The sequence below is a fragment of the Ooceraea biroi genome, chromosome 1, assembly GCF_003672135.1.
Source record: "Ooceraea biroi isolate clonal line C1 chromosome 1, Obir_v5.4, whole genome shotgun sequence".
In the NCBI taxonomy this organism is placed as follows: domain Eukaryota; kingdom Metazoa; phylum Arthropoda; class Insecta; order Hymenoptera; family Formicidae; genus Ooceraea; species Ooceraea biroi.
The window spans coordinates 20313591-20335686 of record NC_039506.1 but is presented as its reverse complement, the minus strand read 5'-3'; the positions used below and the strand labels follow the sequence as shown (position 1 = coordinate 20335686).

The window sequence follows — 22096 nt, the reverse complement described above, 5'->3', positions numbered from 1 at the left end:
ACGATCAAGTCTCGACACTGGAAGGAAAGGAAGGCCGGCGCCGTCGCGTAAAAGGGAAATCTGGTTTATTAATATGATGAATGGTAACCAGGGTGAAGTTTCTATGGGGGCGGCGGGGTAACGCCCGGTGTATTATTCCACGTAGCGCGCCGAGGCCCCGGCGTTCCCTGACGAATACAAATCGTCGCTCTCTCCGACTTCGTCGTTCTCTACAGCGGTTCTTGTGTGGCTTCTTTCGCCGCGACGGAAGACGAAACCAGGACCCCGTTACCACTCGGTCTCGCGCGTCTGGTACGTGCAAGATTTATCGCGGGGCGGCTGCCACCCTCTCGACGATTCGCTCGCGTCCCGTATCGCGCTTCGTGTCGCGGTTATCAAGCATGCTCGCGTGATTGCCGAACTCCTGCGCGCGAGAAAGCGCGCGTTTTTTAGGTCAACGTCCGGCTCGAAGCGCGGCCGGCTGGCCGTAGCATCTCGATGAGAGTTTCCTCCCGCGGTCGTTAACAAATAAGTAAAACCGCTTGCGGTTGCGGCGGATAATAAATCACGACGATCACTGAGATTCTCCTCCCGACGAGTCCGAGGATAAATCGCAACGATGCCATTTTTTATGAAGCCCACTACTTCGGACGGGCGCTTGCTTATTCACAGTCAGCGGCTCATAATCTCGCGTAGCGACTTCCCGGCTCCATTAGAACCGTTCAATCATAAATATGATCGATCGTACGTCAGCTTTTTCCATCCGGGAGGAGAAACGCCTCCGTCTCCGACGCCGTCGACGCTCGCGAGGCTTTGCTCCGCCGTTGCAGCGCACAGATACGAGAGCAGAAATGCCGGATAAGCCGAGAGTTTTTCCTCTTCGCCGCGGCGAGGGAAAGAGGAAAAGACACGCGGAAGACGGAGCGGTAAGTGGCGCTTCGCTAATGCAATAAGACCACCACCGGGGCTCTTACGTTCGTTGCGCGGCGAACAGTGAGAGCTATTTCGTTGGATCGCTTGATCGATCACCTTCGACCGATACAGTTGCTCCGCGTCTCGTTTCCGGTCGGCTAATACTTTAATCCGGCGTTGTCCGCGACGAAAAATCGATGGAGAGTCAACCGAACCATTCAGGCTGGCCAGAAGACATCGACAGCGTCGTGTCGAGCTGAGCGTCACTCGCAGGATTGTCGCCTAGTTGAAAAAGAACTTTTGACATTTTTCATAGTCGGAGAGAATCCGGCCGATATTAAATTCCGCGATTTTCGGGAGCCTTGCCAAGTGCTAGTTTCTAGAGCCGATTATAGATATCCGTCGTCAATCGGTCCTAAATAGCAGTAAGAAGCAACAGTAATCGACTGACGAAGTTCGCGAATTCGCGAACTCGACTGATTGTGAGCGGAGTGCCGGGCGATACCATTTTACGTGCTATGTCCAACTGTCTACGTGAGTCTCTCCGAGTGTCTTTGCATAATTTCTCGTCGGTCGTGCGTCGCCTGCAAAATGTCATTACTTATGTAGAACAATCGCTAACGACTTTGGTCGGCTGTAAATTACGGACGGAACTTTTCTTTCGGCCGACTAATTTAGTTAACAGTCACCCGAGATATTTACCTTTACTCGAGGAACAAGAAGTTTCCCGCGCGACGTGCGGCGTCCGACCGCTCGTGAAAAATTCGTTCGTAAATCACTGCCTCGTGCGGTGAACTTGTCGTGCCTAATAGGGTCATAGGGCGGCCGGTTCGTGCAAAGTAACTTTCCTTTCCGAGTGGGTCGTTCGCGCCGCGCGTAATGGTTCTATCAACTGAATTCGTACTTGTACAGTCACAAGTGGACGGTAATGTCCCTGCCCCGTCTGTGACATGCCAAGAACTGACAATTTTCTCACGATCGGTGAATTCCAAAAGGGAGCGCGGGTAATCGCATTGCAACCACGCGCCGCGCGAGTCGGGGGATGCCTAGCCCGTTTTATTAAGAGAGATTAGTAGTTGTGTGAGGCTCTTAGCAAGTCCAGCCTTAAGTGAAAGACGAGCAGAATGACTGCCAGGGATGATTGATCGCGTCACGCCCACCCTCGCCGCTGACCTCCTTCCCTCGCGTTCCTCTTTCTCCCTAGCCTCCCGTCCGCGCGGCCGAACCCTCGAGAAATATTCTTTGACAGTGGATAAACCTACGTTGAAAAACTTTCTCAATCTTCTCACTCCGCTCCCTTAGACAGGGCTGAAACTCGGGAAGAATCACGCCCGTGCCAGAGCCGTGGAGTGGTATTGATAATACACCAAAAGAAAGTGGCTTAACGAGGAATTTCGGTTTCGCCCTTAATTCAAGTCGGGTGGTCTGATTTCGCTTTCCATGCCGAATTGCCCATGTGACCAATATACACGTTCGCTGGTTAACGTCATCGGTGTCTTGTTTTAAACACACACATTTACACGCGTCATATATTTTTGGCGAATATTTCGAGAAAAAATTGTCGCGTCAGAGAGAGGTAGATGAAAAATATTCGAGGGAGAATTTGGTCGAAACATTCGACGATACGATCCGTTGCCACGCAAGCGGATAATTCTCACGCGCGCAGTGAAATGAAATTCGTAATTAAAATCGATGGCAACTCGGTTACCCTTAGACTGTCGTCGATAACAGGCCGGAGTAATTTGCAAATGGATTGATCGTCCATCGGCGGTGAACAATGAGGATTCTATTGGTTGTAATAAATTTTTTTGCGACACAAAGGAATTCAATCAACTTCAATTAATTAACTTTCAGTCTCTTTCGTCGCTCTCTCTTTTTCTTTCTCTCTCTGCGGCGATATATTATATAATAATATAAATAATTGGCAAGAATGTTTGACTTATCTCCTGCGCGTTGCCGCATCGAGATGTCAAAAGAGCGTTATTGAGCGTAACGTCGTGAGCATACGCCGCAATATACCGCAATGCTATCTATCTTTTATTACCACGCTGTAAGAAGCTGCTAGCGGAAGGAAGCAAACCATCAATAATTAGTGGCCCGATCCTCCTTCATTACCCTCCGCAGCGGTGACATCAGCGCACCCTCATCAACCAGTCTGCGGTTCCGTTCATGTTTCTATTCGCCGTTTCTATCCGCGATCGAAAGTACAGCGTGAAGGCGAAAGGACTTCCCTTCGCTGAAGAGAAAAATTGCCCCCGTTCCTGGAAATGCCACCGTAATTTTCCATACCCTTAACCGCTACCGCCCTCCGACGCGCGTAGCCACGGAGGTTGAGAGACTCGCAATGAACCATGACTTTGTCGACGGAATCGACGTGACGTTCCTCGAGCCCCGGTTATGTCGCGTGATTTCTCGTTTTCTCGTCCCGCAATCGCGCGAGGAAAGAGAAGCGAGAGAAAAGGAGAGCTTTTTCGCACGCGCTTACAAGTGAGCGCGAGTACCGACGCGGCGATTTGCCCCACGCGCCGATTTCCGATTTCGGGCTCATTTCGACCTCAACGATAGTATGGGATTTGGAGCTTCAGGGAAACTAAGCCCTGCGGCTATAGAACAACATTTGGAGATTTTCCTCCCTAGAGGCATCAAATTCTTTAAAACGGAATAAAAGCATGATATTTTGCTGAGCAAGAAAAATAAGAGAGAGATTATCTAAAAATTAAAAATATAAAAATTATTGTTAATAAAATTATACTCATTTTTTAGTCAGAATTGTAGCTAAAGCCTCAAGAGGTTTTCTTGCAATATGTCTCGATAAACCACTCACATTATTTTTCGCATACATTCGCACAATATTTTAAACCATGTCTCTGATTGACATTTGGTATTCACTAGTAATGCACGTCACGGTATCATTAATTTCACTAATAAAGCATTCGTGACATTTTCGGCCGCCGGAAAATTGCCGGAATCACATATCGGCCAGAGGATTCCATACACTTAAACCTCGATCACGGCAAAACTGGACGAAACTTGGTTCGGGTGGAGGATTCACTCTCTCTCGATGTCACTGCTGCGGGAATATCAGCGAAATTGAGTCGTAACGATAACATATCAGACTTGCTTCAACTTGGCGAGATTGTCGACGCATTTGACATTGGAAGTCTATCTGTTCGTTCAATCTACGGATGGAAGACGATCGCGATCCGTCTGTTCGGGTCCGGGTTAGGATCGATTTACGGACGTGACCCAGTTCATATCGCGTTACCTTCGACGGATGTGCGCGGATTGATTTATTCCGTGCGAGCGAGCAAGCGAGTGAGTGCGAATCCGGCGCTGCGAGACCAAACGAAACAAGCTGGTCTCATTATGTTACGCTGGCGGTCGAGAGTCGCGGTGAATCGAACGAGGATCTCGCAACTGCGAGTGATTCAACAAAGGGCTGTTGATTATCCGATAACAGGGGTAAGAGGAATCACAGAACTACGTCCGAGGAAGAATGGCGCAATCGTGCGCGAAGACGACGCGGAATGCGTGAAAGAAAGCCGTCTAATCCGCACCGTTGATCGCGGATCCAGCCGCGCGCATTTCTCAAGAACAACTCGTTGACACGGAAAGCGCATCGCAATTCCCCTTGGCTTGCTATTTTTCCGAGCGCGACGCAACGCGGTGCGGCGTTTGCCACCTCGGTTAGAGAAAATAAGAAAATGTACCGTTCTCGCGGGACGAGAGACTGCCTGCGAACTTTCTGAGTTGTTCTTCGCGCGATGCGCGCTTGCAACAAAATAAGGTGGTATGTGTTATGTACGCGATCAACACACTGGATATCCTTCGGTAGTATAATAATGTCTGAAGGTTCATCGACAAAAAGAAAAGCGTCTAACATCGAAAGAATTTGTGCTTTTTCAAATATAAAAATCATTAAAAAAACCTTATAAAGGTGAAAAAAGTACGCCAAGTACATACAAAATCTCACCTTGTACGTAACAAAAAGTTTAAAATGCTTTTTATAAAAATCAAAACTAAATATGAAATCAATAGTTAACTAGCCAAGTACCTCGAAGCAATTCAGTTTGAGTATTTTATCCAAATGTTTTCCATGCATACTCTCTTATCACATGACGACATCGAAGTACTTGGTGTGCCCGTGTCTCTGTGTAATCTGATTGAAAACTTTTAAATTATTTCATATTGCATATCAATTGACATGACCACTGCGACACGCTGGCTACGCTGGCGCCTCTGAAACGCAGGCGCCTCTGCTGCGCCGGCGCCTCTGAAACGCTGGCGCCTCTGAAACGCTGGCGCCTCTGAAACGCAGGCGCCTCTGAAACGCTGGCGCAGCTACGCTGGCGCCTCTGAAACGCAGGCGCCTCTGTAACGCTGGCGCAGCTACGCTGGCGCCTCTGAAACGCAGGCGCCTCTGTAACGCTGGCGCAGCTACGCTGGCGCCTTTGAAACGCTGGCGCCTCTGAAACGCTGGAGCAGCTACGCTGGCGCCTCTGAAACGCTGGCGTAGCTACGCTGGCGCCTCTGAAACGCTGGCGCAGCTACGCTGGCGCCTCTGAAACGCTGGCGCCTTTGAAACGCTGGCGCCTCTGAAACGCCGACGCCTCTGAAACGCAAGCGCCTCTGCTGCGCCGGCGGCGTCTCTTACGCCGTCGCCGTTCAGCGACGCTGGCGCGGCGCGTCTCTTTATAGTGAGTACCCGGCTTTACGCCGTCGCCGTCGCCGTCCGGCGACGTGAACCTATCGTACGTATGTGAACGCGCCTTTAGGGACAAACTCGCTTTGCTTGTGTGCGTGCGAGCGTACGTACGTGAGTCTGAACCTGAATCTGGAGAAGAATGAAACGTCACAAGTGTTGCATACGATTACGGTATCTGAGGATGGAGTGCACCAATTTTTTTCGAAGTGGTCGCAATCGAAAGCTTGCATCCACATTATGTTATAAAAGTATCGTTAGATTGTTCAGTACGTCTTTAGTTCCTGAGATATTGTAATCAAGAGTTTATTTGACATGAAGTTAACGTAAAATTCCGGATAAGCTACTTGGTAGCGCGCGACGTCTATGCAGTGGCTCTCATTGCTCGGAACTTTGTTCTTTATGTACTTGGCGTCGCGACGCTACCGCGTCGCTTGATAAATTATAATAAACTCGAAGAAACTGCAAATTTCTTCAACAATGTTAGACATTGATCTTGCCTTTTTCACATCAATTTGCACGCTGATTGCATGGTGAAGAGAGTTTACGATTAATAATGTTTTGTCATTAACGCTGTTATTAATATTCCACTTATGATCGTAATATAATAATTATTACTCAAGAAGGAGAGTCAGGGTTGGTGTATAATTAATATATTGCTACAGCTTTAATGTATTATAACTCGTAGCTATGTGAAATTGCGGGAGAACTATGTTTTTTGTTTGCTAACAATGCAACGTGTGTGTTGCGGGAAGTGATATTTACCGCTGCTTTGTGAAGGTGGATTTAATGCATGCGTGCGTATACGCAGGACGGCGGAATAATGCAGCGGCGGTAAGTTATATGACATTTAGAGGGACAATTTACAAAGGTAACGTTGTACCAGCCGAGGTGTAAATATAAAAACTCCATTCAAGTTACCTCTGCGACGTAGTCGGCGATATTGTAAAGTTAACAAATCCGTGCTTGAACATCAATTATATCCAATGTGGCGGATGCATGTTAAATTTCCCGTGCTAAACTCGTCGGTGTGTAAATAAATCCGCGTTCTCGAACATGCGGAATTTCGATTACGATACTCGTTCTGATTATTTTGTTATAACTAAAACGTTATAAATTGTTTTGTGATTTGAAGCGTAACACGGCGGATATACGCCGTGCAAACGATTAGTGCAAACTGTAACGTGATCGCAACTATAAAATTCAAAGATTACTATTGACACTATGAATCATAAAATTTGTTGCAATTGTTGAATGCGTCCGCTTTCAATTACGTAAACGTTTAAAAAGGCAGTAAGCAAGATGAGTCCGGAAGATAACGTTAGCATGGAGAGTGCAGCTCAGATCGTGCCTAGAAGAAAGCGGTAATGATCTTAAGGTAACGATAAGAAGAAACGAAAGAATTTTCGAAGCAACCAGAGGTGCCGATGAAGAACCGCGGAGGCTGTAGAAACGAAAATTCCGGCCAACTCGCCCGTGAAACGCGGTCAACCGTCCGTGAGCGAAGAAATTACCGCAGAAAGTTTTAATCGCTAATTACGTCTTGGCCGGACTATGTAGCGCGAGGCCAGGTATACGTCTTTACTTACGTGAAAGGGGTGCCCGGCACAAATTCCTTTATTTCGTGCACGGGTGAGAGCAGAAAGGGACGCCTGGACGGATGTCGGGGTCGGCGGGCGATGTGGAAACTTCCTAGACACGTAGGAACGATGTGCCCTCGTGTCGTTTTGGTCGTGCCGCACGACGTAATGACGGCATCGTGAGGGGGGTTTACTACGTGCAAACTCGCGGCAACGAGTTGGGGTATTAGAAAAAAGTTGCACTACTGCGGTGCACCCTCGGCAGCGGTGCAAACCAGCCAGAGCGGCCGGGTTTCCGCGACGCCGAACCATGCGGCGAGTTTCCGTGAGCTTAAAAGCCGCAGCTGACAAGCCGACGGGGTGCAACGAGGAACGCGATGACTTGCACGACCATTTCAGCAGGTATCGCTGAAGACGTGAGAACTCGTACTATGCTCGTTTCTTTTTTAAGAGAATGGGTAGACAATTGCGAGGCACAGTCGCAGAATGAAAGCTTAGAGCCGTCTGAAAGTTGATTAAGCGATCAAACCTGTCATGTGTTTTAAAGATGATGGAAGATGTATGATAACTGTCTCACGTGGAGAATAAATATCGATAAAATGTAAAAATTTACTATTTTTTTCTTTCTCGCTTCCTTTCTGTCTCCTATCTCATACGTGATATTGAGATTATTAGACAACGTTTATCCTCGGTTATTTGCAGCGAGCAATTTTTCATCGCGGAGTGCAGTTTGAACGTAAATCAGTCGATAAATATCGTCACTCGTGGTGCTACACGAACGTATAATATTTTATCGCGAAAGGCTATAATAAAGATGCAGATAGACTTGGACACGTCGTAAATTCGTAGCTAAGTATTCATAGCCCTATTAAATTACGAATAATGGCCGTCTGCTGCGTTAAATAACCAGTGCAAATCCGTTATTCAAGAGAATTTGCCGATACGCATAAAAGTATCTTTCTATTTAGCATAAAGAAATGTACTTCTTCAAATTCTCAAGTACATTACGCTCTAAATTATTATCATTAATTATCAATACTCAGCAACAAAATTTTGTTGCAGTTTTAACCGAGACGCATTTGATGTATTAAGTATTGTCTAGTAGTTTGATAGTAGTACAGTGGTATTCTCTCGGTATTTTCGTAGAACGTCCGTTTCACGACAATACAAGGTACTCGAGACGAGAGTTCTCCGCTGGTTCTCGCATAATGAGGATGGCCTTGTTTCGCCTCTCCAGCGTGGAGAGCTTTGATAAGGGCGTCTCTAGGTGTCTGACTGGACGGAGGTCTTCACGAGAGGAGCAGAGATAGACAGGGAGAGGGTCGTCACGTAAGCTCGCGAACAATATGTGCCCTTAAGTCTTCTTCACTCGACGGTATTAATTAGCAGAAAACGTTGCGCGCAGAAACCATTCAAGTTATTTATCGATTGAATAAATTTCTCAGACGTTGAACGCGATGTACAACCCTTCGTAAACGCAAAGTCGAGTCGGTCGTACGTTCTAATTCGGACGCTCGATGCATTTTTTATTATGAATTACGGCGATTCGCAACGTTGCCTCATTGTTAACGGAGAGACACGAAAGTACATCCCGCAGGGACAAATGATCCGTGGGGCAGGAAGGGATTTCCACGGCAGGGTTCGGAGGATTGTATCGAAGCCACTTCCGGGATGGTCGACGAATTGTACCGAAGGTTTTGTTATTGCTGGAAGAAACTCGATGGTACACCACCATTGGCGTTTTATAGGCTAAAACGAGAACGGCAATCTCTCTCGAGTTCGACCATTAGCCGTATTGTTTCCACCCTTCGGAATTGCTACAGTCTTTACGGCGAAATAGGCTTCTTCCACCAAACGAGATTAGCATCTATTTGAACGATTTGCTTTATTTTCGGGGAACATTATCTTCTTTTGATGCAACCGACTTTTCTTTGAATGTAGTGCGACGATATACTTTGCAGTTGTGGTTTGTGATAAAAAATAAGTTATATATTTTTTGCTATCTACGAAATCCCATTAAATATTTTCGTTTATAATTTATAATAATATGATTTTCTCGTTATTTCTGGTTGTTTTCCATGTCAGAGTTTGCTTCAACAGAAGACCTATAAATAATTACGTGTTCTCCGCAAGGATAAGCGACGAATATATTCCAAACGCAGTAGCGTTTTCTGTCCGTCCCCTCATGAGAAATAAAACAGGCAACGGTGACACATTTCTGTTCCGTTCTGAGATTGCACAGTTTGCTGAAAGTTTGATTCGGAATTTTAAAACGCGCGTGCTTCCACAATGCCAGGCGGTCATTTATTGGAAAGTTGGTGGAGAACTTTCACGAAAAATTGAAAATCCGCCGAGAAATAATTCGTCGACTGTTGCCGCACCGAGTGGTCTTACCCTTTATTTGATTGGTTCAACTTTTAACGTTCTTTATTTTTATCGTTTGCTCTCTTATGCGCTCTCGCAGTATCTTTCCTATCCACGTAGCTGTGCCGCGCGCGATACACACACACACATACACATGCACATACATAAAGACTTGCACTTTAACCTAACAAAGTTTTATAAAACTTCCTTTTTAAATGCGCGGAAAATACCATAAATTAAAAGGAAAATCGGCTTGGCATAAAAAAGAATGAAACTGAAGTGCTTCTTAAAATGCCAGGCGCGCCTATTCTACGTCAGACTCTCGAGACTTTTAAGAACCTGAAAAACTGAAGGAACTTTGCGCGGCTTACGATCTTTTTTTTATTTTTGTTTCTCGAGGAGCGTAAGGATTTAGAGCTGGTTTCCCCGACGCGTAATCGGCCAACGGCTATTTAAATAAATTTCTCGCTATTTGCGAACTGCTCATCTTCAGTTAATTGACCTTCCGACCGTGAGATGATCAACTTTACCTCGTAGTTTGGCGTTTTGCGGTTTTCTCCGGGGTGCTCTAATGTACTCTGGTAAACTTTAATAAACTCGGGTGCGTTCTCCAGATTTTTCATCTGATTTTACGTACGCGTCTCTCTCTCTCTCTCTCTCTCTCTCTCTCTGTCCCCTCGCTGTCTCTCTTCTTCTCTAGTGCACTTTGTCTTGTTTTTTCTAATATTCTGACATCCTTTACGTACTCGAGACTTTATATGAGTGGGAGAGGAGTGGTCCCACTCTTCGCATAGTAGTGATCTCTCATGCTGAATTATCTTGCACGGAAGAGCGCAGTGTAATGAGTTATTTAAACACCCGCCTCGCAAAATATCACCGTCGGTCATCGTAGCTAATATCCAACTAAATATGGACACAATTGCGGCTCCCGGACGGTTGCGGTAATAAATTCAATGTAATAATCCGCGATGCGCCAACAAAGCCGGTACCATGGCACAAATACCGCGCGGGCAACTACGGTAAAATACGAAACATTTACCGTCCGATGTATATATATATATATATATATATATATATGTGTGTGTGTGTGTGTGTGTGTGTATATATAACGGTTCGTCGCGTTATTCGACGGATTTATGATACCACCCCCGCCATCGATGACGGACGACAATGGGATTTTTCTATGGGAAGGCGAGGCGGAGCCCGCGTGAGCGTTTTGCGGTGAATCGCGCGATCCGCCATTCCGGCTCGCCGGGCTTAGCATTGTCCACGTATTTTTACACGGCGTTCGAGCGCCGAACTTCTACATACATATACGAGCAGAACGTATACGAAGAGACGTCAGAGCGAGCTTATTTTCTCGTGGGACAAAGTTATCCACATAGACGGAGTACCGCTGCTGCTGCCGCAGTCTGTTCCTCTCGTGAGCCTAGTTATATCTGGCTCGGAGATGTATTTCAATTCGGTCGAAGATACTGTCTCTCTCCGCTATTTCATATGGATCTGCCTTTTCTTCCTTCTGCGTTTCTCTCTTTTCTCTCTCTTCTCTGCCGACGTCCTCCTTGGGGATCCTCCTGCCGAGGGTTGTGCGTGGGTTGTGCGGGACCGAGAGGGATGAGGGTGGTATACGCGAGGCACGGAGGCGTTTAGTTCGGTACGGCACTTTATCCCTTAAATACCCAGAGGTATTCTTCCCACGGAATTGTAGGTCTTCTTCTTTCCTCGGCTCGTTGAATGGTCCTGGATATCCAGGGAGGATAGAGAAGTTATCTCCATGGTCTCGCTCTCTTTCTCTCACTCTTTCTCTCTCTCTTTCTCTTTCTGTCTGTCTTTCTCTGTCTTTCCCCATTCTACCTGGTTCTCGTGTCTTTTTTTCTCCGTTTCTCCTCGCGAAGCAATTTATACGCGCCTCCGCCTCGCAAACAGCCGCCCATTACTCGACGACGATAAAGCTCCCCGAGCTTCGTACGAGCTTGCATGCACAGCCGCGGGTTTTCGAGAATTTATTGCGCTGTCCGCAAGTCAAGAATCATAAGGAACGTGGTCAACTAAGAAGAAGAAGAAGAAGAAGAAGAAGCGAAAGAAGCCGCTCTCCAAGAGGAAGAAGAGATTTTTCACTTTCGGCGATCGCAGCTTGATGAACGTTTCATCCGAGGATTTATGATGCTAACACACACGTTATACACGAATTGGACGGCGATTAACGTCTCGCCGCTTGCGTGAATTGGTGCTGTCGATAAGCAAGAAAATCGTATTAGCGTGCAATTGAAAAATACACTCAGCAACAACGCACGTTTCGCTGGATCTCCACTTTCGTCGGTCCACCCCCGTATTACCGCCCTTATCATGCATACTTTCTTTCTTGCGGCGCGGTACTATTTAGTAACACGCAAAGCGAAATGACGTAATGACACACCGCGCGAAATCTAATGTACATCTCGGGCGACGAAATTACGGCAACCGGACTTTTCCTCCGGGTTTTTCTGCCGCAACATTCTCGAGCATTAATACGTCCACACACACGTACCGCGATTTATGAAACATATCTTGCCGCGTGTATATAGAGTTTCGCAAATATTTGCACTTACAATTGTGAATAATAATACCTACGTATAATTTTGCATTGAAGCGAAAAAGTTCCGCAACGCCTTAGGTGATTTCTCGCGTCGAAAGTGAATGCATATTAGCGGTCGATGGGCGATGGGTATCAGTTACACGCGCGAGTTATGCTATTTTGCTAGTGCAACTGATTGTAATTTTACAGCCTGACTCGATAAAGCCAGCACCATAAACTTAAAAAAATTCGAAGCGCATCGTATATGCATGCATCCATAAATCCTTATACACGTACCATGTATACTTGGAGTTTATGGCTCGAGGCCCGATTGTAAAACTGGCCTTAAATCAAAAGCACTCGCACGTGAACGCGTTTCGTTCAAGTCGTCACGAATAGAAGCGGAATAATCATGAGTATCCCCGGGCTCTTTTCAACTCCGGCTACGTCTAAATAAAGATGTATCAAATGCATCTTCTCATATAAAATTGAAACGTCCTGCTTGTATCGTGCATACGTTAACAGAATTTCAGTACCATGAAAATTGGATTTGTGTTGATCGAATTTCTATAAATTGTATATAAATAAAAAGGATGTCGCTCTTCAAATTTAACATTTTCATGTGTTATAGGTTCAAGAATAATTTATTTAGTAACGGTTAATTTTTAAAAAGTTTTTATTTTTTAAACATTTCATTTAATTTTAAAAAACAAGATCGAATATGAATATAACTAGAAGACGTTTGTTACATAATTTTTCTAAGCACATTCTGTTTCACATAAATGCATCTCGAACGAAATTAAGACGAAATCGCGTCCCTTGTTTTATCTCGTAATTCCTCATTTCCTGCAATAACGTAATTCGTGACCAACTGCGAACGTTCGTGAAAGAAACGAGCGAGTGTGCTTGAAGCTGCCGAATGTTTATCCAGGAGCTATCGAAGCCTCCTCCTCGTCGTAAAAACACTCGTGCGACGTCGGTCGCATTAAATTCGATAATAAACCCCGTGTTCTCCACCTTTACGGCGGACGCATCAACCTCTTCAGATATAAACGCCGAGATTCTATTACAGCCGCTACGATGTCGGTGGAGACCTTAATTCCGCTCGCAGTTCACCCGTACGTTATCATCATGGTGTGCCCGCCCGCTTGCCCGCTCGCTTGCTCGCTTGCTCGCCTATCCTGCCGGTGCACAAAACGCGAGATCGTTCAGACGTCGTGTTTAATGCTCGGGGCAGGAGAAACCTGGAACGCGATTAATCTCTCTCAAGGCACGAGAACTCGCCTGGTGCAGTTTCTCGCACTGCAGTGCACAGTTGTAACGATCGCGTTGGAGGAGATGAGCGCATCCGAAGCTACGCCTCGCGCTGCGCGAAATTGTGGCAGCTCATCTCTCTGCGCGTTTCCTCTCTCTCTCTCTCTTTCTTCCTCCCTTTGACTACGTTCGTGTTACCCTTGTACGTGAAAAAGCGAATCAGCCGGTCGTAAAGCGGCCGGCGAGCTGATTGCTCGCCGTCGATAAAAAGAGCGACAATTAAAGGCATCCCATAAAAGCGACTGCGATCCTATGATCGTCCATCAGGCTGTGTACGCGATACCTGCCTATGAATTTCGGCGATATTTTTATGGGTCGGACGGACCGGACGGCGGAGAGCCAGCCGATCGGGGAGCCAGGGGACGAGTTCCATAAATGCACGTCGTTTGCATTCAGCGACAATGACAAATTTAATAGCTGCGTTTCGCCGCCTGCCTGACAATTACGATGACAGTCGGCATACGCGCGCGCGCTTACCATATCCGGTCGGTCCAGTTATCGAGCGCGATAAAAAATGATTAGCGCGAGAAGATTATGTCACGGCGCGACACGATTTTGCCATTTTCATTGACCGCTTGCGTCTCGAAGGCCTCTCTCTCTCTCTCTTTATGCGACAATCGTTACGGATACGACACGCGCGTAACCAGCGGTGGTCGTTTACCCGCGCGCAGCTTTCGATTAGAAGCTGACCCGGATTCTATTATTTCATTCATCCGAGTCGCCAGAAGCAAACTTACGCTCCGCCGCGGTGATTTCCTCGCCGATCGATCGGCGCCACTTGTTTCACGCGATTGCTGCAATATCGAGTTTTCCATTTGCGATTGCAATGGTTTTACGCGGATGATTTGCGCCGCTGAAAGCCTTGAACGCAATATGACGCGAACAACCTTTGTGACGGATTAGGAGCAAATCGGATTACAACAAATCAGCGGCAGCTTACCTCCGCGAAACACTGTCGATTGCCTCCCTCTTCGATCGGTTATCACGTTGAATTTAATTCAAGTGCACTCGAATACATCGCACGGGTCATGGGATTTTAGTAATTATATACCTCTCGTGATTCGATGGCTCTCACATGAAACGTTATCGCGTCGCTAAAGAGGACTAAGAAATCGCGCGGGATGCAAATCGCGCGCGTGTTAAATCGTTTAATAACGCGATAAGCATTTTGCGCCTTGTTGCGAGGGACGCTTTTTCCCTTTACCCGAACATGGTTTAATCTGTTCCTTAACGACCTCGGCTATGGGGACACGCTCGATCGGCACGTTAATTTGGCCGCAATGAAACCAGCTCCAGCCATTCCCCAACGGATCCCAATACAAGGGATTGGATACGAGCTGTAAGTCGGATTTTCGCCCGGCGATCCCGACCACTGCGTCGCACACCATTGATCGGTGGCACGATTCCAAATTACCCTTTAAAACTATCTCGTCGCTGTCTGGAATCGCTCATTCCGTGCATCTTGCCTTTCGATCGTCATCTTAATGTTGCTACCCTCGTTTTGCTAGGTGCACGTGACGCGAATATGGAAATTCTATTACCATAAAGCCACACAAATGTAACAAAATGTAATAAAATACATATTAAAAGTATCATAGTATTGCTGATATTATTTTATAATTTGGATTCGAGATCCACGTGATTTGTTTCAAAACCCGAGTGGAAATGTTGGCTCACGGGAATCAAGTTTCGTGCGATACCTTCCTGATTGTAATCGTGAAACCGTTTGCGGACCAATCTCGATCGATAGCATAATTTTCAGACGTGCGATCCGGACGCATGGGCTTGATGATTACAAGATATGAACTAAGCGCCCGTGCAACGGACCTCCGCGTAAGGTCCTTCATCATGTTCGACGCGGACGCACCATATTTTCCAATATACAATCTGGGAAAGGAATAAGGCCAGTTGGTTGATATATGGCACCACTCAAGGCGTATAAGCGGCCGTAATTCATAGCATTATCAGATCTGGCCGCGTGGCTACGTGTAAGCGGATCGTCTGTGTAGAAATGAGAAAGGTACAACGAGAGCTTCTGGGAAAAACGGAGGGTCAAAGGAACCAGCAGGAGGTAATTGATCGCCGATGACGATCTCGCGTCGGTCTCCGGTCTTGTAATCTCATGAATCGTCCCGAATTACACTCGAAGGACAATTGCTGTTTCGTTTCCAGCGTAACGGAAAACGAGGCAGAACAAGGAGAGAATTACAGTGCGAAACAGAAAAATCGCGCTCACGAGAATCGTAAAATTAGACAAACGCGCTCTTATTCCCGAGAAGCAAGGTAAAAGCACGTTTCTCAGGTGGAGGGACGGATATCTCGTGGATATCGATCGGCGTGTCCCGACCGTGTCCGAATTTCTTCGCGCGCGCACAACAGAGATCGAAGTCCCGACGTGTCCGTGATTTATTTCGTTGGACACTTCGCCGGTAGGTACGTGACTGGAAGTGCGGGTTAGCCAGTCCCTTAAATCACTGAAGCAGCACTGAAGGAGAGTCGAAATCGGTATCTCCCGGTGGTCGCTATATTCCGCGCACGATCGAGCTCGAATAGCGTCCTACGATGCTCCATCATCGGTGCCTTTGTCTTGCGGCTCTGCAAACGATAGTCCCGACCGGAGAAGCCGGAGCCCAAATGTCGCCGTCGTTGTCGTTGTCGTCATCGTCGTCGTCGTCGAGTAGGAAACGAGACTCGAAATACGTACGTCACTGTCAAAGAAATTCGCGCGGAAAATGTTCCTCGCTGCGGTGTCGCGCGTTACTTTGACATTCTATAAAAGGTTAAAAGAATTTCCCGTGCCGTGAAAGCGCGATAGAAGCTCGAAAATACATTTCGCGCGCGCAACGTCGTTGAAATAAAACGTCGATGACTGACGACGACGAATTGGCAAATATACCGTTTTACCGTTCCTTTTTTTTCCGCTCCATGTGGTTGATATATTTCCATGTCGATTTAATGTCAATGGGACTCCCCATTATCCATACGAGCGGCTTTCGAATGTCTCCTTTCTCTCCGCGAACGGGGAAGAGGATACTAACGAGACGAAAAGACGAAATGGTCTCCGGTAACGGAAGGCAGGGAGGGTGGGATAGAGGGATGGACGAAAGGAGCTAAACTAAGCCAGCGTGATTTAACGACATCGTTCAAGATTTTAATACCTCGTTACGAAGGGGTCGATCTCTCGATTCCTTCTTTTTGCCACGTGGTGCCTTCAGGGAGAGTTCTTTGAAGAGGCCAAACGTCGAGCGTCTCCCAGAAGGGCGAGCCCTTCCGGGATTCATCTTTACAAGAGCGACCGGCTAAACTTCATTACTTAATTACGTGCCGGAGCTCCGTCAAGATTTTCTTTTCAGGATGCTGATCTCATACACACATACACAGAGCCACGCGCGATGGCTCGCGCGATACAAAAGCCTCGACGAGCAGCATAGACTGGCACGTATTGTAGGATGCTGAGGAAGTGTCTGATTTCAGAACTCCTCTCAGAGTGATTAAGGCCTTTCATTTACGTAGCCAGACGCAAAAGTTTCCCGTGTTTTATCCCGAAATAAAAGTCTCTTTTCTCTCGATTTTATCCATTTTATTTATTTATAACGCAAAAGTGATAATGATGGAGCAGCGGGAATAAGTATTGATCGCCCTCTGCGGCTGGCCAGTAGTTACGGGCCGGTGCGGTCAAACAGTAGTAATAGAACCGGTCGTGGTTAGCCAGTAGTAAGAGCGTAGCTGCGGTCAGACAGTTAGTATCAGGTCCCGCTGTGGTCGGCTACGAGCAACTGCTCTACTTCGTCATACCGCGTTTCTGTTTTCAAACTTTTGACGGTACGACACGTTCGCATTCGACTGGCGTTATTTTAGCACCGAAAATGCAGAGCGCACATCATAATCCAATCGTTAAATGTAAAATAATCTTCTTATGGAATAACCATGTCGTCTCTTCGGAACAAACGCATTTTATGCTCCTCGTGCTTTCAACGAACGCTAATGGAATAGTATAATGTTTTACGCATGCATTTGCCGCAAGAATTGCAAAAAATGACATGTCCGTTAATTATCAGTACGATAATAAAGTATAATATTCGTATAATCGTGATATATGAGAAAAAATCGACAGTTCATTTGGGCCGGCGATTAAGCCGATAGCAGGAACTGCGAAAGTCAAGTTGCCTTAGCTTCTTCGAGGGGATGTCGTGTAGAAACAAAGCCGATTAAGCGCTTAAGGCCGAATCAGTTAAATGCGTAATTACGACCGAAACGTCGCGCAAGTAGATTTCTTCGACGGTAATTCTCTATCACACTAAGCGAATTAAACTGAATTTCTTGTCAAGGTCTTCTTCTTCCAGTGTCTGGTTAAGAATTGATATTTCGCTATCCACAAATTGATAATTAAGACTGATGAATATTTTGCACATATTATTACAGTCATCTTATAAATGAATCGTTCGATTCTTCGCCAAAACGTTTCCAATGCAGTCGTTGAACTTAATCATTTTTGCCATTTGTGTCGCCGAAGAGAGTCCGCAATTATTTTTAGACCAAATTCTCCTTTGTGCGGCACCGGGCGGGCTTCAATGATGACATGAATAAAAGATATGAGCGGAGAAAATTCGCGTAGAGTAGAAAGTTACGTCGACGAAGACAAATTGCATTGTGTGCAGGAGAGATTCTTCTCTCGGAGAGGGGGGGGGAAATATAAATGATTATACGCAAAGAGCGAAGAAGAATGAAGCTGGAAATAGAGACATTTGTAATGTACGGCGATTAATCTCCCTTCTTTCAGGCAGGAGACAGGTACCAGCTGTTAAAATCCTTACGTCATATCTCTCCGCGTGACCCTCCACGTGCTCCGAGTTAAAGAATATTTTCTTTGTCAACCTAATCACGCAATCGATGGCGAGACCGTGCTCGATGCTCACTCAATATCCGAGTATGATAACGCAATATCGTGATAATGCTGCAATCCGACGTACTTCATTCACGTAACGGAAATGCGGGCGCACGGCGCCGTGCTTGGAGAAACCAGTTAGTGCAAACAAGAGCTCCTAAACACACAGCCCTCATCTTGGAGGCCCCGTCACGGAAATTTGCACCCGGGGATGTGGCAGTGAGAAACAATAAACTTTGTTACTAAGCAGATATAAATGCGGAGGCGGAAGTACGAGTTGATTTTTTAAGCGAGATTCGAACGTCGTGCGCGAATCTCTTATCCGAGGATGAATATCTCGTCCAGGCTACGAGAGGCCGAGATTGTTTCACAGGGTGAACTGTCTCGATTTGTCGCGAAATAAGTAATCAGCGTTTGTATGACATATACGAGCACGATAGCGTCGCACGTGAAATCCGCGCACCGCACTGCGATCGACGTATGCGAGCTTCTTGCTTGATCTCGAGCCAAGCAGGAGACAGGATACGCCTCCGACAACCCATGATCCTTGACACCTGGAAACGTGCCAGGCGCGGGTCCTCCGAGGGCGTCGAACTTATGCCGCCGGCAGGCTTCCAAAATTATAGCTCGGCTGCGTCAGCGACTACGGTGTTTGTTTTCATCTCGATGTCGGCACAATGATCCATATATACTTTATCCCCGTTTTTTCCCGCCATCCTGTTTCTTCCATCACGCCCATTGTTCGTGGGATCAAATGATTACCGGATGATCCTTTTTTGCGGATCGATAAGATGAACGACGGATGGGAAGTGGATGGGATGCGCCATTATCGCGTGTCAAAGGTTGATACTATTTTTGTCGGATACGTGGATGGATGTATACACGCGACATCGGTTGCTTTAATCTTCTCGAAAGAAAACGGCACCCCCTCGGTTAGTTGCGGCGAGAAGAGAACGGTCGGAATGGTTTTCTAAAATCCGATTACTCCGACCGACTTAAGCGGATTTTCGTAGAAACTACGTCACGCCCGCGTTTGAAATCCGCGTTGTGCTCATAAACAAAAAGACGATAGGATTTATCTTCCCCGCGTTTCTTTGTATTCGGTAACAATGAAATTTGTCCCCTTTCTCACGAGTATAAAGATTTCATACAGACATCCCGGAGTGGCCCTTTGATGCGGAAACTGCGCTCTGTGCAATGAGGATGCTTTAATTCTTGCCGTGTGTGCGAACGGTTTTGTCTATGAAGGATGCACGCGAATTGCACGATAACCGCGGCACGATAACAAATCGTTACACGATTTATTCGGAAATGCATTATAACTATTATAGGATACAATTGGAGTTAAATTCTGACAGAATTTCCGATAAGAATCATTCATTGCTCGTATCCGGCAGCTGCTCGTCTTTTAAATAAATTTCTGTTACGCTAATAAAAGTTCGACATTATGACATTATCTGATATCGGTTTAGTTTAATATAAAGCCAATTAATGGAGTTACAATCCGTGATCTGTCAGTCATCTTTAGCATAGCCAAAACGTAGAGCGATTACGCGGAAAACAACTCAAAACGCCGCAGCCGTATCGAGCGGCAGTATTTTTGGCATCGACGGTTCCACGATGTTGCCATGATCTAACTCGATTTCCATTTCAATTTGATTGCAGGTTGAACTACCTAATGGCGGGTCTGAGTCCCATGTGGTATCACGCCACAAACGTCGCCTTACACGCCGCCGCGTGCATCTTGGTCACCAGGGTCAGCCTGGTGGTAGCGGCACTTAGACCAGGATTCGCGGCCATCGCCGGATTGCTGTTCGCGGCACATCCTGTGCACACGGAAGCGGTAAGCGATAGCGCAATCGACGAGGTATCCCGAAACAAACACAAATGCTTTCTCGGTGAAATCCAATTTGCAGACATAATTCGAGAGGAAGACGTTAGAAAATGAGACAAGTTGCTGTATCCTGCATCTCTTGTCTCATATTTACTTGTTTATTTTACTTTTCTTATATTTATTGTGCATTAATTTATTGATAAATTTACAAGCGTACACTACGTTCATCAGTTACGCTTCTTTGCTTCTTCCGCGGATGAAAGGCCCTTGTACCGCGTCCGTGAGCGCTTCGGTCGATCACTCGTTATCCCGTGGTTTCGTTCATCATCGCTCGCTCGCCGTTAGTTAATATTCAATAGCATATTGGCGAACATGTACTTACGCGTTACACGCTCCGCGGCACAATGACAAATTCACCGTAAACCAAACAAAACAACAAGATTAGCAGGGTCCACTCCACCGCGTAATCGCGTCGCGTGCACGAACAGGGTCTGGCTGATCCGCTTTTCCTAAGTGCATAAACGTAATTAGCCTAATCTTATTATGTCTATGATCGCGACGGATAGAATGTGAAATGTTCGTCTACGTCACCAGATAAGGAAAGAGGTGGAGGAGAAGAGACGAAGAGAGAGAGAGAGAGAAAGAGAGAGTGCAAACTTTAAGATAGACCTGGTTTTGCTGTAATCAACGTTGGCACTTATCGGCCATAAGAGAAACAATTAGTTTAGAGCACGCGTGCGCCGTTTTAGGCGAATAATCGTAAGTTTTTGAAGTACGTAAACCGTCGAGACAATGCCAAAGTTGCAAGACTCCCATCAACTATTTCTACACAGTATCAACGAGAAATGATAAACTTCGACATCGTTCGTAACGTTACTCTACTTAAGCCGCTTTGCTTAAACGTATAACAGCGACGCCTTGCCCGCCGTTATTGCGTAAATTATGTTATTACGTAGTCGTGGAAACGAAAGTTTGCAGAAGAGCCTCGTCAGATTAGGAAGTTGGAAAGCGGCAAGTAACACACATACAATACGTCAGCGATTATAATGCGTTCTCGTTTAATGTCAACGAGTTTACACGAGTCCGTACCCTTCTTTATGCACTGGAGGAATAACGCCGTTGATGCAATTTTTGTTGTGTCGGAATAGTAATTTACGAAAATTTGTATACGTGAACAGAACTGCTGATTAAAAGGATTTCTGTTTCCATTGATTGACATTATTATTCCATGCACTCGCGCTTACCCCACGCGGCCGCCTCACGAAGCTCGCGAAGCGATACGTCAACGCCAGCGTTCCGTAATTTTTCTCTACGATTATGAATAAGCAATTATGAATAGGCAATTACGTGAAAAACGCACAGCGGTCGGATTGTATGGGTACGTGGACAAAGGCGGCGAATTCCGCATCATTAGCGTCGGGATCATGCCTTTTGAGCGAAATTACTGGTGGCACACGACACTGGTTCGCAAGTCTGGCCTGCCCATTACAAGCGCGACCTGCTTGCCGGTCACGCACTGCATCCTGTTACATCACGTGCGTGCGGCATTGCATGTATTACTCGTTGCGTGCCAGTCCTCGTTGCCGGTGTCACTATTGTGATATCATGTTCATGTCGTACGCGAACGGCCAAGATAATAACGCGCGCGTACACTCACATTAGATCAAATATCCTGTCGGCCATGATTATTTTTATGTAGAGTGATACGAGAATATTCTTGTCCATGTGTATATCGCCGATGTAACAATCATTTATATATTTATATTATGATGCTCGTATCGCATTCGAAATTCTTCGTTTTAGATTCTATTGGTTTACTGATATATTATACATAACCGATTTTATAAATATTTTGAAACAGAATAAAGCAATAACTCTTCCAGATTTAAAACTATTACAGTAAATGGGATATATCGAATTACGTCTCGCAGTGCGAGTTCATCTCGTTTGGTATATTTTAGCCAAATAGCGT

The 22096-nt window shown here is 46.2% G+C and overlaps 1 protein-coding gene across 1 annotated transcript in view; it reads left to right on the top strand.

The window, feature by feature from the left end:
- The window catches only part of LOC105277952 (transmembrane and TPR repeat-containing protein 1), a 133582-nt gene that overhangs the window by 33469 nt on the left and 78017 nt on the right, over positions 1–22096 (top strand). Inside the window, exon 2 of the mRNA XM_011336706.3 lies at positions 19956–20133. Coding sequence (XP_011335008.1) covers positions 19956–20133 — 178 coding nt within the window. The remainder of the gene's footprint in view (positions 1–19955; positions 20134–22096) is intronic.